Source organism: Bidens hawaiensis, unplaced genomic scaffold (genome assembly GCF_021521415.1).
Source record: "Bidens hawaiensis isolate Kalapana, Puna unplaced genomic scaffold, B.hawaiensis_p1.1 tig00002977_1, whole genome shotgun sequence".
NCBI classification, from domain to species: Eukaryota; Viridiplantae; Streptophyta; class Magnoliopsida; order Asterales; family Asteraceae; genus Bidens; species Bidens hawaiensis.
In genome coordinates, this window is record NW_027491160.1 from 1,910,907 (window position 1) to 1,928,505 (window position 17,599).

The 17,599-nt window shown below is 36.0% G+C and overlaps 2 protein-coding genes across 2 annotated transcripts; one reads left to right on the top strand and one right to left on the bottom strand.

The window, feature by feature from the left end:
* The first annotated feature begins 4,357 nt into the window (after positions 1–4,357).
* Positions 4,358–8,630, top strand: LOC143621933 (thaumatin-like protein 1b). Its single transcript, XM_077093206.1, has 4 exons — positions 4,358–4,557; positions 4,640–4,741; positions 4,985–5,576; positions 8,462–8,630. The coding sequence occupies exons 1-4, from the start codon at positions 4,494–4,496 to the stop codon at positions 8,628–8,630; spliced, it is 927 nt and encodes a 308-aa protein (XP_076949321.1). The 5' UTR covers positions 4,358–4,493.
* A 2,539-nt stretch (positions 8,631–11,169) lies between these two features.
* On the bottom strand, positions 11,170–12,157 carry LOC143621903 (uncharacterized). The gene is made up of 2 exons (XM_077093186.1): positions 11,674–12,157; positions 11,170–11,453 (listed from the first exon to the last, which is right to left on the bottom strand). The coding sequence occupies exons 1-2, from the start codon at positions 12,155–12,157 to the stop codon at positions 11,170–11,172; spliced, it is 768 nt and encodes a 255-aa protein (XP_076949301.1).
* Between the last annotated feature and the right edge of the window lie 5,442 nt (positions 12,158–17,599).

Below are 17,599 nucleotides of genomic sequence, written 5' to 3' on the forward strand. Positions count from 1 at the left end.
TTGAGAATAGTCATGATTATCACGTAGATTGCTTGCTAACAGACCATAAATGAACCGGTCGATTTTGATATACCAAACAAAATTGATGAAAAGTGGAGCAATTATTATAATATTTTTAATTTTATTGATTGTATTAAATTAAATATGAATCACGAAGAATAAATACCAGTCACCACTAAATATGAGTATGTACTTATACACGAAACAATCTTTCATCTTTGAACCCTTTTTGGAATGGATAGAACAATCCAACAAAACATAAATGAAATTTTGTGTTTATTAAGACAATTAACTTATTCGTCGTTGATTATAGGCGAACATAATCGAACATCTAAACATTATACGAAAATGAAATATCGGTTATGTTAATACAAGACGAAGACATGATAGAAACATATATTGTATTAATTTTGGATACATAAACATGAAAGATATAGTAAATCTTATAAACATATATTCAAATCTGGTTAGTTTAATTCTCTTTCTACAACCATTAGTTTTGGTCTGGTGATAAAATATGTGACTTACAACCAAATGGTAATGAGTTAGAGCATTCTCAGCCTTTTTCTTATAATTATGTGAAGGGGGTTTGTAAATTATATGGTATGGTTATGAGTAGATGAGAGAGAAAATGTTATAAGGGAAAGTTAAATTTGATGATTCACTATTCATACCTTATAATTTTTTAATATTTTCTAAAAGTGGTTGTGAGTGAAGGAAAAAGAAAAGATAATGATAAAAATATAAAAGGTATTATTTAATTAAACAAGAGAGAGAAAAAACAGTGATTTTTAGTGTAATATCTATAACTAGTTTTACAGCCCGTGTGACACACGGGGATAATTCAAATTATAAAATTATAAGTAAAACAAATAATTACATAGCATACATGAAAAAAAATTATTACGTCTATGCTTGTATCTATACAATGTGTACACAAATTGATTTTATTTATATCACAAAATGATTTTTTTTAAATGAACTTAATAAAAAAAATGTTCGTGCAAAATCGTACCCGAGAATGCTTCTTTCTATTGAAAAATTCATTATCGGTGTCATATATTTATAATTGAAAGAATTTTGGTTATGAACCAATTTCGAAAATAAGACTTCTAATACGATAGTAGTTCTAACCACTCAACCTAAATATAAAAGAGGCGTTACCTTTATTGATATATTTATCAATTTACTACCCATCAAAGGAAAGTATGATATTAAATTGTAGCAATGGATGTTCTTCAAGAACTATGTTTTTCTGAGCTACACCATAAAAAAGACTTTGATAAGTTTCAGATGGCTTCTCGACTTTGTCATAATGACAACATAAAAAATAACATGTTAACCCATTCAATTTTGTGAATATTTTGTTTCATTTTAGCATAGTTTTGCATTATATGCTTCTCATACAACGTTCTAATCACCATTGAAGGAAAACTTAATGTTAACATAAATATTTCAAATTTGATAAAAGTTAGAAGTATTGATAGGCATGGGGGTGGCATGTCGAAAGTGTTCGCAATATTTTCTTAAATTTTAATAGTTGGGGGAAAAACAGTCAATTTGTCAAATCCCGAACCTTTTAATTTTTTCAAAAAATGCCCTTAAAAATAAACTTGAAACCCGAATCATGTTTAAAATTCTAACTTTCATACTTTTGACATTTAAGTCAACACTTTGAACCCATAACAAATTTGACGATAAATCTATTTTGCATTCTCAAACTTTTAAAAATACTCAAAATTTCCATTTTTGACCATTAACAAATTTTGATTTAATTGTGGTTAACTTGTACCAAACAATCTATTTACCAACTTTTGACCCATAAAATCAAATTTAACTTCCACAAAAAACCCGAATCAATTTTCATTTGAGAAACATGATTTGTTGTTGATTTTTGGAATTCACTAAGTATTTTGAAATATATAGTAAAATAATATGTTAATATTTATATTTATAAATATATATATATATATATATATATATAGATATTATATAAATATAGTATAAAAGAAAAGTGAATAATTATTGATTTATCTACCTATTCTAATAAAAGAAAATAATTGTGCCGCATATCATCACCATGCTTCATCAAACAATTTTTTTCCCACCAAAACTCATTTACTTTTATATCTTATAGATATTTAATTATAATTAATATATATTTTCTATATATAAGTTAATCATAATAGGTTATTAGGTTATATCTAGATAAATCTTATATTTAAGTTCAAATTTCAGTTATAGAAGTCAACCTAAGTTTTTATATCATCTCCAAATTTAAGTCATTTTTATTTTATATAAAATCAAATTTATTTAATTGATATAATTTGTTTTAATAAACAAAAAGTTTAGTTTGTTAATAACATACAATAATCATATTACAATAGTAAAAAAATGAAAATATTATATTAAACAATATTTGATTTAAATAGTTTCATTTTGGGTTCTCATAGTGTTCCTTGGAATTTAACAATATTTATTTGATTTTATTTTCATTGCTTGGATTTTGAATATGTTTTGACAAGTTTGCTTATTATTTGATTCATATGATTATTAGGGGTTTTTTATATATCATTGAATTGATTCATACTTAATTCTCATCTTGAATGTGTTTTTATCTTAATTGAATGGTTTTATTGTCGTTTTTATATTGTGAAGTTGGGTTATGTTTCATTCTTAATGAACAAAATAAGCTAAGCTACATTTTTAACTAAAAGGAAACAAATCGAAAATAATCCAATATATGTATTTAAGTGTACAAGTATTTTAATGTTTTCTATGAAAAAAAAAATCTTACTTTCTTATAGGTTGTGATCCTATTTAGCACATTATTTACGAATATTATGGTATTTTTAAAATTTATTTGGTAGGTTCCATTAATTTTGATTTCAATGACATAGTTGGTATTTAGTTTTAAAATTTTAGTAATAAAATTAAGAAATACACATGTAATATATATATTTTTTCACATACATTATGTACTTATTGATTAACTTTATTTGTAGTTTTATTATTTGGATCATTCTGTGTCACACACGGGGTCTAAAACTAGTTACATATATTAGGATATATTAGTTTTGGAGTGAAAAAAATTGTGAGAGTTAACCAAAACATGACAAGTGTCCACATTTATTTTACTTTATTAGAATAGGTAGATATATATAAACAAAAACCCAAAAATCCTATGTGTCGTGATGTGGTCGCTCCCCCTTTTTTATGGAAGCCACTAGATTTCTTGATTTTTAAATGGAGACCTCTCATTGATTTAACCCAAGATCATGGGTATTGGTCTTACCAAAACTAGATAGCTCTTAAACGGGCTATAACATCTCATTAAATTAAAAATTAAACTTACCAATTATTTGATATGAAAATCCTACAAAATAGGAATATACTAAAATTTAATATCCAACTTAAAAAGAAAAAGATATAATTTATAATTAATAAACAATTTTATAGTAAAAAACATAAGTGGATCATGGGTCACCAAATCCAGATAGCTTTTAAACGGGTCATAACATATCATTTATTTATGAAACTCTTTCATCATCAAACCCTAAGTATATTATTAACTTTCTTACAATAAAGAAAATTAAAATCCAAAAAATAAATATTAAAAAAAATGTAAAACAATAATTCTCTTAAGTCATCAGATTGCTTTATTTGTAAATGAAGGTTTCTCACGCATTTGACTCGAATTCACGGGTAAAGGTCTCACCAAACCCAGATAGCTTTTAAACGGGTTATAACATCTCATTATATTAAAAATTAATCTCATAAAATATTTGATATGAAAATCCTATAAAATAGGGATATACTAAAAATTAATATCCTATTTTATTTTAAAAAAAGATATTATTTATAATTAAGAAACAATTTTATAATAAAGAGAATAAACGGGTAATTGGTATCACCAAACCCAGATAGCTTTTAAACCGGATTATAACATATCATTTATTTGTGAAACCATTTTATTATCAAAAATCAAGTATATTAATAATTAACTTACTTACAATAAATAAAATTAAAATCCATATTATACATATATAAATATTAAAAACGAATAATATAAAACAACACTCGTAATACGGAGAGTAAAATCTAGTTATGATATATATGGATATAAGGTAAAGAATGAGCTGAGAATGCTCTTACAGTACCTCCCCTAAGATATGAAGTAAAATAGTTGGAAATACATTTTAGCTATTAAAAAAAAGTTTAATTCTCTTTTGATATAGTTTTCTTAAAAATTTTTGGACGTAGAGTTTGTCACACAAATTAGGAAAAAACGATAGGGCGTCATAATGTCATCAAAGATACATTTATGAAACTATTTTAATTTATTACTTATAAAAATATAACAGAATAAGAAAACGGCTACTTTCCGGTCTCCAAAAAAAATCTTCATCACATTCCCGTACGCCGCCTCTAACAACCTCTATATATACCCTCCGACCACCTTCCCATTAACAAAATCTCCATTCTCACAAAAAATGTCTAAATTACTGCTATCAAGTTTCCTCCTAACACTAGCAATCTCACAATCCTTCTTACAAGGTACCAACAATTTCATTCATTCATCTATTTCACTTTTATTTCTTAACATAATTATAGCATTTAGATATTTGATTAATTTCAGGCGTAACTTCATCTGCCACATTTACATTCATAAACAAATGTGACCAAACCATCTGGCCCGGCATATTATCCAACGCCGGAATTGCACCTCTTCAACAGACAGGTTATTATTATTATTATTATTATTTTATTTTTTTTATTAATCATCAATTAAATATATATTCTTTTACATCAGACAAGCAGTTACGTTTTTAAATTGCAAAATCAAATCTTTTATAAATAATGTTATTTATTTATAAATAATCTTTTATTGTAATCGTTTGATTGTTTTTTTTATTATTAATTCAAAAAATTTCTTCATCCTAAAAAAATAATTTTATTTGATATCAGAGTTTTAACATAACAGGTTTTGTTTTATTAAAAGGCGAATCAAAAGTAATCGACGCGCCGGCATCTTGGGGCGGCCGGTTATGGGGCCGAACACACTGTTCCGAGGACTCAGCCGGCAAATTCACCTGCGCCACCGGCGACTGCGGATCCGGCAAACTAGAATGCGCCGGCGCCGGCGCCACACCTCCGGCCACCTTAGCGGAGTTCACCCTCGACGGCGACGGCGGTATGGACTTCTTTGACGTGAGTTTGGTTGACGGGTACAACCTCCCGTTGCTGGTGGCTCCGACGGGTGGGACTGGCCGGAATTGTACGTACACGGGGTGTATGGTGGATTTGAACGGTGGGTGTCCGGCGGCGTTGAAGGTGGTGGGTAGTGAGGGTGAAGGGGTGGCGTGTAAGAGCGCGTGTGAGGCGTTTGGGAATGAGGAGTATTGTTGTAGCGGCGCGTATGGTACACCGGATACGTGTAAGCCGTCGTCGTACTCGCAGATGTTTAAGATTGCGTGCCCACGCGCGTATAGTTATGCGTATGATGATAAGTCTAGTACGTTTACGTGTGACGGTGCTGATTATGTGGTCACATTTTGTCCGCCGGCGAGTAATAGGTAAAAATAGAAGGGATATGTTATTCGTACGCACGTTGTTTATTCACACACCCTACATACTGTCGTATAGGGGCTATATGATTGTATGAAACCCCTGTTAAAGGGGTGTGTGAATAACCAATGCCAAATAAAATAACGTAAAATCCTATTGTCGGTGACATGTGAAAAGATTGTTGTTTTGTTAAACATTTTGATGTTAAACTTGTTGGATCAAGTGTCATTAGTTGAAATAAAAATGACATACATACCCTTGCTAGCTTGTGAACCGGTTGATAACAGTTGAAACCGGTTTGAGTTCACGTGTTGATCTGGTTGTAATTAATTAGAACGAAAATGACATTCGTACCCTTGCTTGTGAACCGGTTATGGTTATCCATCCGTTTGAGTTTATGTGTTAAACCAATTATAATGGTCTAGTGTTCATTAGTTCATTACAAGATCTCTTCGTTGCTGGTTACAACTTGGGGTACGACTCATGTTTTTATTAAAAAAAAAAAACTCTATACATAAAAACCCAACAAATTATGATGATTTGAGTTATCGGACCCTACACTTGGCTGTAGCTAGTTTGATTGATTGGTTTAAATTTCTTAGATTTCATTTACCATGGTAAAAAACGGTTCAAATTTGCAATTTTAGATAAACAAAACTTAATTATTCAATATTTGATTGTAAAATAACCAGTTGTTTTGGTTTTAATTTGATGATAAAAACTTTTATTAAAATATTAACTTTGCTATTATTATTATTATTGTTATTTTTTAGAATGATGTTATTCTCATTTTAATGAAGTGATAAGATGGTTAATGTATAGATTGTAAAGAATTTGATAAAATTTGTAATTTTAGATAAACAAAACTTAATTATTCAATATTTGATTATAAAATAACCAGTTGTTTTGGTTTTAATTTGACGACAAAAACTTTTATTAAAATATTAATTTTGCTATTATTATTATTGTTATTTTTTAGAATGATGTTGTTCTCATTTTAATGAATTAATAAGATGGTTAATGTATAGATCGTAAAGAAGTTGATACATATGTGGTACTTAACTTGTAGCTGGGTAAAAAGGGCCCTGCTATGAATACCCAAACACCCCCCAAATATGCTCCTATATAGGGCTATATGGAACATATTGGGTCCCCCAGTATAACCCGATATGCCCCTTAGACTAAACGCTATGGGGCGCGGAAGGGGGGAAAAGGGGCATGGTGGGCTTCAAACACCGCTGGAGCCTTATAGCAGATAGCTTTATAGCTTTATATTAAGAAGTGTTTTAGCATAAAGGGGGTGTCACTAGAATTTAAAAAAAAAAAAGAAAAAAACAGAAGGAAACTAGGAAAGTTAATAATTACACCATTACCAACATTAATCTCTTTCACCCTAAACAGTCACACTAGATATTTTGCAACAGTCATGATTACTCAAAGGGTAAACTCGTCATTTCATGTCTAGATATTTACACCGGTGACAGCTTATTTATTTTACCTTTTATCCAACGGTAACTTTCTTTTCTTTTCAAGCTGGCACGTTTATTAACTGATAAAAAAGAGTTAATTGCCCGTTTGCCCCCTGTGGTTTGTCAAACTAGCACGTTTGCCCCCAGTGGTTCCGAAATAGCACCATTGCCCCCTGAGGTTGTTTTTTTAGTACCCGGGTGCCCCCAAACATGAACGTCCGTTAGTTTTCACCGTTTGGTGTCAGAAAGTTTAGGGTATTTTCGTCTTTTCACCGTTTATTATTATTATTATTATTATTATTATTATCCCTGCAACACTCTCCAGTGAACCAAACCCTAATCCACATCCCAAATTGCAAAACCCAAATTTGAGTAATAAGAAGGTGAAAACTGGTAATGAGGATGTGAAAATGACGAGTGAGGTGAAGAGAGTGGCGGAGATAGTGTTGGTGTTGGCGACGCTTGGGAAGATGAGAGGCGGAAGGAAGCCGAGTGCGGTGGAGGTGGAGATGATGGCGGAGGCGAGGGAGAAGTTGGCGGAGGTGTGTAAGGAGTTTAAAACTAACCGAATCCCGCTCAGGCATTTTATCAAACACTTGGCGCGCAAGCTCAACGCACCCGCATTTCACATATAAACAAATCAAGCAATTCTGTAAATACAAATCACTCCCAATTCCAGTCTTTTTGAACAACCCATGAACCTGCATCCCTTCTTTAACCAACCCCAACCACGAACACGCCTTCAACACCAAGGAAACCGTAAACTTATCGACACAACAACGGTTTTCGAGCATCAAACCCAAAACAACCACAGCTTGTTTCGGGTCATTCCCATGTGAAAAGCTCTTGATTACTGCATTCCACACAAATGGGTCCTGTGTATATAGCTTTCTTGGAACGAAATGGGCGAAGAATACGTATCGGGCGAATTGGATTAACGGGTTGTGTGGAGAATTGGCGAAATTGAGGATCAATTTGGTGGTTAAAGAAGGGCTTTTGATGAAGCCAGTAGTGAGTAATCGAGTGTGGATTTGGTTGATATCGAATTGGGTTTTGCAATTTGGGATGTGGATTAGGGTTTGGTGAATTGAGTTCCATGGCTGGTGGTTTGAATTGATGATGCAGCAGGTTACCATTTGGGGGTTTGGTTCACTGGAGAGTGTTGCAGGGATAATAATAATAATAATAATAATAATAATAATAATAAACGGTGAAAAGACGAAAATACCCTAAACTTTCTGACACCAAACGGTGAAAACTAACGGACGTTCATGTTTGGGGGCACCCGGGTACTAAAAAAACAACCTCAGGGGGCAATGGTGCTATTTCGGAACCACTGGGGGCAAACGTGCTAGTTTGACAAACCACAGGGGGCAAACGGGCAATTAACTCGATAAAAAATGTATCTTTGTGCATGTGTACAGCAAGAAATCAACGGAAGGTCAACAAACTCCGACAACGGCAACACCGGAGTTTAACGACGGCATGGTGTTCGAAGGTGCAGATGCGATGGTAAACAGCGGAGCTCCTCCACGGTACACCTACATTCATGCGGCAGTCATGGCAGTTGTTATGTTAGCTGCGTTTTTATAATATTTGGGTTGTGACAGACGTTGTTTCGGGCTCCAATCGTCTTGAAAGGCATTGCTTCTGGATCCGGATATGATCCGAATAGCATATTATCATCTATGAAGAGATATTTTAGATTGTATTGTCGATTTGTACGGACAAGATTGGAATTTCGTGGTTGATATTTTTTTAGTGATATTTAAATTCTTTGTGGTGTACTTGATGCAACATGTAACATACTCTATTTAGTGGGAAGATATATATTTAATGCAAGATAAATTTATTTATTTGATGAGTTTTAATTTATTAAATATTGATTTGATTGCTATATTTCCAGATTAAATCATGTATTTTTTTTTGGGTTGTATCTTTTGGTCGATATTAAAGCATGCTGATGACCAGAGCAAGCATGAACTAAATATTATGTATGATCATCTAAAGTAAATTGTATGGTCTATACACTATTCAGTATTTCAAGGCGTGAAGTTTAGACAAATCTGAAATTTCTTAAGGCACATAATAATAGAGAAAAGGTCAACATGAATCAATGGTTTTTTTTTTATCGGTAACGGTGATTGAGAGCTCTATGCAATCACGAGATTAATTATGCAAGTGGTATCATTCAATGTTATCAGATTATCGAAAGCCCAAAGCATGATTGATAGTATTTCATGTCCGTAATTTTTCTTGGCACCTAGAGGAAAATGGTTTTAAATGTATCCAGTTTGTTGTTGATTCTTCTTGCCCTCTTTAAATTTCGTAACACACGTTTTTACTAATGCATTGTCTTAAAGATAGTAGATTAGTGGATTACTTAAGAATGAAAACTATGATACGCATTGTTTCCATCATATAGCTACACCTTAGTCTTTAACAGGCATCCTAAGTGGGAAATACAAGATTACAGCATACCGATATGCTATTTCTCATTAAAATCAAAACGATTACAATGAAGTGGCAGGCGATGGGTAACAAACTGCGCCGCAACCCCCTAGCAAACAGGCAAACAAGATTACAAGCGTTTTGCTTGACATGTTATGATGACCAAACATCCTAGCTCACGAATAATCCCACCTATGCCCCGCTCATGAAGCAGGGGCGCGTGCTCCATGGGTATGGTTCCTACGTAGCCAAGTCCCTTTCATCCTCAGCTCATCGTTACACATCTCCTTAATTAATAATTAGGTGAAATTAGGTGTGCCCTCACTTTGGTGGTTTAAAACAATGTTTTAAAACGAGACATTGTTATAAGAAAAGTTATCTTGCTTTCACTTCAAATAAATCAAGAAACTGTCATCATTTTTTGCAAATACATAAATAATGCAATTCCTCATACGTAATTCAGTTTAAATGTTGCTCAAATCACACACATTAGTCTACATCCCAAAATACAAATATATAATTATTAATTTTGTTTTGAAAATGAAAGGATTTAGAAAGGGTCATGCTAGGGACACTTAAACACCCCATAATATGCCTCATATAGGGCTATACGAGGCGTATTGGGTCCCTAAATATGACCCAATATGCCCCTTATTATGGAATGAATTATATATATATCGATATCTCCAATTTTCAGCCCTATCAATAAAATAATTTAATTTGTGCAATATTTTGTACAAAAAATGTGTCAATTTGGAGTAATCAATCTAAAATAGACATATTTTAAATTCATTCAAAATTTTATTTTTTGTTTCAAGTTTATGAAATCAGATAAACCATAAAGAATGATAAAAAAGTAAATAAAAGTAAATAAAATGAAACTAATGAACCTTCAAATTGGAGGGTATTTTAGCAAAAAGAGAAGCGTCCCTAGAATTCCCGTTTAGAAAATAAAAGCCTAAAGCCCTAATATCATATCACTTACCCTAAAAACGTTGTGTCATTTAGAGTTTAGCCTACTGGCTCTAAGAACGTTGTGATTAGGCTGCGTGATATGGTTGGGGGCTTCGAAGCCCCTCCATAGCGCCACGTCAGCGCCACGTGGGCACTGGGGGCACGAGCCCCAGTGCATAATGCCCCTCTATGGTGAGGGGGCTTCGAAGCACAACCTTTTCTCTGTTTTTTTTAAACAAAAAAACCAATACAATAATATATAATAAAAAAATAAAAAAATACGATAATACTAAAAATACAAAATAAATTAAATAAAAAAAAACATATAAAAAAGCTATTTTTAGTCGTCGTCGTCCTCGCCGTCATCTTGCTTTTTACTCCAAAGATGTTCAACCAAATCCGATCGAAGGCTGAAATTCGTTTCCCTTTTCGTGTTTTTAATAAATTAGCAAGTTTCTCATCTTCGTTTAGTGTATAGATCGGCTCTAGCTCATCGTTGTAGTCGCCTTGGCAAACTGCTCTACCCGAGTCCTCCAATATCATATTATGCAAGATAATGCAAGTGTACATTATGTTTCTTAACTTATCCATTTGTATAAAACGTGCCGGTTGTCTAATGATAGACCAACGTTTCTTTAATACACCGAATGCCCTTTCGATGTCTTTTCTTGCCGACTTGTGTTTTTTCTTGAAATGCAGAAGTTTTTCATCAGTCGGACACGTAAAACTAAGAACCAACGTGGCCCGCTCCGGATAAAATACCATCGACTAAATAATATCCGTATTCGTAGTTGATATCGTTCGTGGAAAATGAGATGTCGGGTGAGACTCCGTTTGTGAGGCGGTCAAAAATAGGGGACGCATTAATCACAGCTACATCATTGTTTGCATCGGGCGTCCCAATAAACGCATGCCATATCCAAAGATCAAATGATGCAGCCGCCTCAAGAATAACTGTTGGGCCATCATGATCACCCCGATGGTATTGACCTTGCCAAGTAACAGGACAGGCTTCTCATTCCCAATTCATGCAATCGAGGCTACCAAGCATCCCGGGAAAACCGTGTCTTTGATGATGCACCTCATATATTTTTTGTACGTCGCTGTGAGTCGGCTTCCTCAAATATGTTTTATGATATAGTTGTGGAATACCTAAATTTAACAAATTTTATGAAATTCATGCTTAAAATGTTACGGTTTTGAAAGAAATAATTAGAATATTAATACTCACATTCGCAGAATGTGTGAAGCGCTTCACGAGCCACTGTCTCCGAAATCTGTAAGTACTCTTCCATGGTGTTGCTCGCAGTCCCGTACGCTAGTTGACGAATTGCCGCCGTGTATTTTTGCATTGTTGAATATCCCGGTTTACCTCTCGCGTCCGCCCGTTGTTGGAAAAATGCATAAACGCTTTCTAAATCACCAACTATTTGTAAAAATAGTTGGCGACTCATTCGAAAACGGCGCCGAAATCGTTCCAAATCAAAAGTCGCGTCCGGCGAAAAATAATCTTTCATCAACCGGTCATGTGCACCTACGCAATCCCGTTGAAGACGAGGCCGTTTTTTTAGTGGTTGTGAGCTTTCGCAATGCTGGACTACGAGTCGGGCAGCCTCTAGAACGACACTAAATATCGTTTCATCCTCTGAATCCAAATTGGAAATATCGTCGATATCGAGCTGGAAGTCGGGTGTGAAAGATGAGTCGGAAGACATATTTTGGGAGAGTTTTATAAAGTTTAAATAGAAGAATGAGATGTTTGTAGAGATTAGGTGAATGGCATGTGTATATATATATATATATAGTATTTTATATTATTTAATCTTTTTTTAAACGGTCTAATTTATAGCCGTTGGTGTTGGGCCCCCCACCGCGCCATCGTCCCCTCCACCCTTCCCCCTTCGCGCCCCACCTCACCGCGCCCCTCTATGGTGTTTGAAGCCTACCGCGCCCTTTCCCCCCTTTCGCGCCCCCATAGGGTTTAGTCTTAGGTGAATTTAGGTGTAGGCAATTTAAAGTTTAGCTTACTAGCTTGTGGGTTTGGTGGTGCACTTGTGCTTTGTGTCTTGTCTACTCAAATCAGGTCTTCACCAAGTGGATTAATTTCACCATCAATCACTTCAGCCTTTATTGTTTATGATAATAATAATAATCCAAACATCACATGTTAAAATCTTTTGGTTCCCGGTCCGTTCTTCATATTCATCTTTATAATTATACTAAAAATACTATATTTTCTTTCTCATTTTTAATTAAATAATATATTTTTATACTTTTATCATTATTTTTTCTCTCTTCTTTACTCACAACCACTTTAAAAAACATTATAAAATTATAGAGGTGAACACTGTATTTCTCCAAATTTAACCATGAACAGCAATATTTTCTTTCTCTTCCTATCACAACCATTTTTAACTATTTATAAAATATGGAGAACTCCCTCATATAATTTGAAGAACCCACTGGGAATGCTCTTAGAGCATTCTCATTCAATTCTCCATCTCCATCTTTATAATTACACTAAAAACACTATCTTTTCTCTCTCATTTTCAATTAAATAATACTTTTTTATACTTTTATCATTACCTATTATCTCTCATTCACTCACAACCACTTTCAAAAACATTAAAAATGACAAAATGGCAAAATACGTCATTTACGTTTAACCTGATTTTCATTAGACGTCCTTTAATGAAAGAAATAGCAAAATGCATAATTCATGTTTCAAATTTGTTTCATGTTACGTCCTTTGTCACTAATCTAGTTAAATTTTTTTATTAAATCTGATCATGTGCCTTGCACACGAGGGTATTTTTGTACATTTATACATAATTTATATAATTAAAACTAACAAATAAAATACACAAAGTGACAAAACTCTCTCTCTCTCTCTCTCTCTACCCACCATCCCCACCCTCCATCTTCATTCTCTCCATCCACAACCACCACCATTATCACCAACCATCGTTTCCGACAATCGTGTATATACACACAACTCAAACCAATACATACACTACCCCTCTCTCTCTCTCTGACCCTAATTTGATTTGTAAACCCTAATTTTGTGCTAATTTAAGGGGATTTGAACCACCGACGCCGCCATCTCACCGGCAACTTAGACCAGATCGGTAAACTAAAAGATTTGGCCTAAGGGTTTCCAGCGAGAAGCTTGTTTGCCAACCGACAAGGGTATCTCCGACCGAATGGTTCCGACGACAAATTCTTTTATCCGGCATACTCCAAAAATTTGCAAGTCCCGATGGATTAATTTCCAGGTTCCGATGGATTAATTATCCACTGATTTCTGGGTCTTCGGTGGCAAAACTTATTTAACTATCGATACTCCAACCAATTTACAGGTCCTAGTGGATTCAATTTGAAGGTTCGTTTTCCAGATTTGCAGTTCACAATCAAAGATAAGAAAAATGCTCCCTAATCTTGGCTTTAGAAGAAAAAGATTTGCACAAAAAAATTAAGGGATCTTAGGGGTGTCAGCGGCGATGGTAGTGGCGACCGAAGGTGGTGGTGGCTGCCGCTCGTAGTGGCAACCGGTGGTCGTGGTGGTGGCACAACGACTACAACCGCTGTGGTAGTTGCAAAGTGTGAGAGAGAGGGAGAGAGAGAGAGAGAGAATATATGAGAGAGATATATAGGCTAAGTATAAAATGAAAACCCACTTGAGTTGTGAAAACTCTAGAAACCCATTCTCAACCACATGTTTTTAATTAATGTTTAAATCTTGTGGTCCACAATTAAAGTGAATAAAAAATGTAAATATAAATATAACTTTTTCTCTCTCCTGAATAAATATATAAAAATTAGTAAAAAAATGTTAAAAAATAACAAAACATTTTTTTTCGATGTTTCGATGTTTTGTATTAAATGTTACAACATATATTACATGTAACAAAAAAAAAAACAAAAAAAACCGATGTTACATAGGTTTTCGCGGGTTTTCACAACTCAAGTGGGTTTTCATTTTAACCACCCGAGAGAAATATATATATATATATGAAGAAACACTAATCGACCCCGGGCAGATTACGGATAATCTGGGGGTTAAATAGATGTTTCCCACGAGGGTTAGGTCCGGCAAAGATGGTTCTTCTGATGACCTGCAAAACAGATACCGTGAGCTCGTCACTGAGAAGGGGAGGGTACCTCCTTGTGACCACCATCCGGCGTGAGAATCAGACTAGATTGCTCTTGAATATAAGTGTATATTAAGAGATTGCTAGAGAAGATAAGATAATGAGATGACAAGATAATGTGATGATAAGATAATGTGTCCATACCATTCCAAGGTGTTGGAGTATTTATAGCCGAATGTAGGTTTCCAAGAAGGTACAGCCGGCTGAATAGTATTCCTGTTCTGCCAACTGTGGGCTACGCACATGCCATGCTGGTGGTTGGTGGGTAGGCAGCGGCTGATAGTGACCAGGCCGGCTGTGTACTATTCCTTTTCCACCAACTGCAGGCTAGTACGTGCTACGACAGGTTGGTGAGTAGGCAGCGGCTGATAGTGACATTAAGTAATAGAGCATGCTGCTCGTTGTACTGTTGTCAGTGAGCTGTCGCAGCTTTGGTCTGATCTTTTCTCCATACCTCGTCAGGTACAGTACAAAAGATCCTCCAGTAGCGTACGGACTGGCTCATTTGGGCGGGAGTTTACCCGGCTTTGTGCGGGAGTATTCCCGGCTTTGTGCGGGAGTATTCCCGGCTTGCTCACTCCTTCTTCAGGTGACATTACTGAATTATTTAAGAGTTAAGTGCCTTGTGCGTGTAGCTTTGCTGCGCGGGTAGCCTTCCCTGATGGCTAGTATCCGTTGCTGCGGGAACAGGCGGAGTACGTCGACCATTGGGAGGCTTTTCCTGCGGGAACAGCTTGCGTACTGCGCGTAAGGACGTCACGTCTCTGAGCATGGTGGATCCTGCGGATCCAGTTGGTTTCTGCGCAGACGTCTCTCTTCAAGGTGTCTTGCGAGTTTAGCCTTTGCGCAGACGTCCCTGTTGAAGGTGAGTCTTGCGGGTTCAACTGCGCAGACGTCCCTCTTTGAGGTGAGTCTTGCGGGTCCAACTGGGCTCTGCTGGGACCTACCTCTTCAAGTCCCCCCAGTCCAATGTTCTTCTCTTGAATTGTTAATAAGTGAGGTGAACTTTTGGACTTAAGCAAAGGGTTTTGAAAAGGGTTTAGTTTTAAGGTTTTCCATGGGGATTCTTCCCGCGGAAGTCCTAATGTCACGTGCAGAAATTCCCGACTTTTCTGCTTAATGTTTGGGTATGAGGCGGGTAGGTCTGTAACCTCCTCGCAAGTCAGGAGCGTTGAGTTCCACTTGTGTAGATTCTCCATGAGTTTTTGGTAGTTTTGAAGATAGTGATCAATTATGTTAAACAACCAATTCCATCTTGGAGCTTCAAACAAACTAGTTCTCGACGTTCCCGCTATGCGGGGATGTTATTCCCGTTTCCGCAAGCATGGCCCAGAAGATCCTTATTGGTTTCAATTCCCTGCGGAGTGCTAGGTATGTGAAGGGTTTCGCCTTGACACTGTACCCGCACTTGTCTTATAGTTACTTTACTTCCAAGGTATTCCTGGCTTCAATTCCCTGCGGGTGCTAAGTATGTGAAGGGTTTTGCCTTGACACTGTACCCGCACCCATCTTATAGTTACTTGGTTGCCGAGGTATTTTTGGCTTCAATTCCCTGCAGGTGCTAAGTATGTGAAGGGTTTTGCCTTAACACTGTACTCGCACCTGTCTTATAGTTACTTGGTTGCCGAGGTATTCTTGGCTTCAATTCCTTGCAGGTGCTAAGTATGTGAAGGGTTTTGCCTTAACACTGTACTCGCACCTGTCTTATAGTTACTTGGTTGCCAAGGTAAGGGGTATAGTCCCGCTTACTTTTGAATCTTTTTGAATCTTTTTGAAATTCGAAGAGTTGGTGAAAGGATAAGAACAGTCCAAACTGTTGAAACGTCGTCCGACGGTTTCTTCTGACAGTGTCAGGACGTGCAGGAAGTTATGGCGACGTGACAGTATATGGTCATTCCAGACGCTTTTTCAGGCGCGTGGGCGCGAGTTTTCGGGCGCATGGCCGCGAAGTTTACGGCACGCGTCCTGTCAACAGCTGTTGCCAGCTTGCATATTCCACGTGTCATAGTTTCATTGCACCTGTGCTTTCCTCTCTCTTCCGCATTAAATTCATCGCATTCATTGCGATGAGTATATAAAGGGAGGAGAGGTTGCATCTCAACTCACAGTTTCACCTCTCTTCTTCTTCTAAACGATTTCCTGCGAATACTCTAACTTTTCTGTCGAGCATTCTCCTGAAATCGTTCTTCTTTACATTCAAAACATGTCTTCCGTTCATGATCTTGAGGCTACCGCCGAGGAGTCTGACGTGTATGCCGAGAATCCGTCGTCTACTTCTGATAAGGACGATAAGAGTACTGCTGGTGAGTGCCAGTGTGCTCTTACCGTCGACCTGTACCAGTACATTGTTAGGAAGTTCATGCTCGAGCCTTTCAAGCCTGAGTTTCCTAAGCCTCATCAGACGGTGTACGATGCCCCCAAGGGCAAGATAGGGGTGTATGCCGCATTCTTCGTTTATGGGAATTTCAGGTAGCCTTCCCTGATGGCTAGTATCCGTTGCTGCGGGAACAGGCGGAGTACGTCGACCATTGGGAGACTTTTCCTGCGGGAACAGCTTGCGTACTGCGCGTAAGGACGTCACGTCTCTGAGCATGGTGGGTCCTGCGGATCCAGTTGGTTTCTGCGCAGACGTCTCTCTTCAAGGTGTCTTGCGAGTTTAGCCTTTGCGCAGACGTCCCTGTTGAAGGTGAGTCTTGCGGGTTCAACTGCGCAGACGTCCCTCTTTGAGGTGAGTCTTGCGGGTCTAACTGGGCTCTGCTGGGACCTACCTCTTCAATATATATATATATATAAATATTTATTAATTTTTATTTTCTTTAATATTTTGATCAAGGCCCAAACTTTAAGTAATCTACACAAATAGTCCTTTAAGGAGTAAAAAGACGAACTTACCTCGCGTGCGTTGCACATGACTATATTTAACAAAAAAATTTAACTGGGTTAGTGACAAAGGACGTAACGTGAAACAAATTTGAAACATGAATTATGTCTTTTGCTATTTCTTTC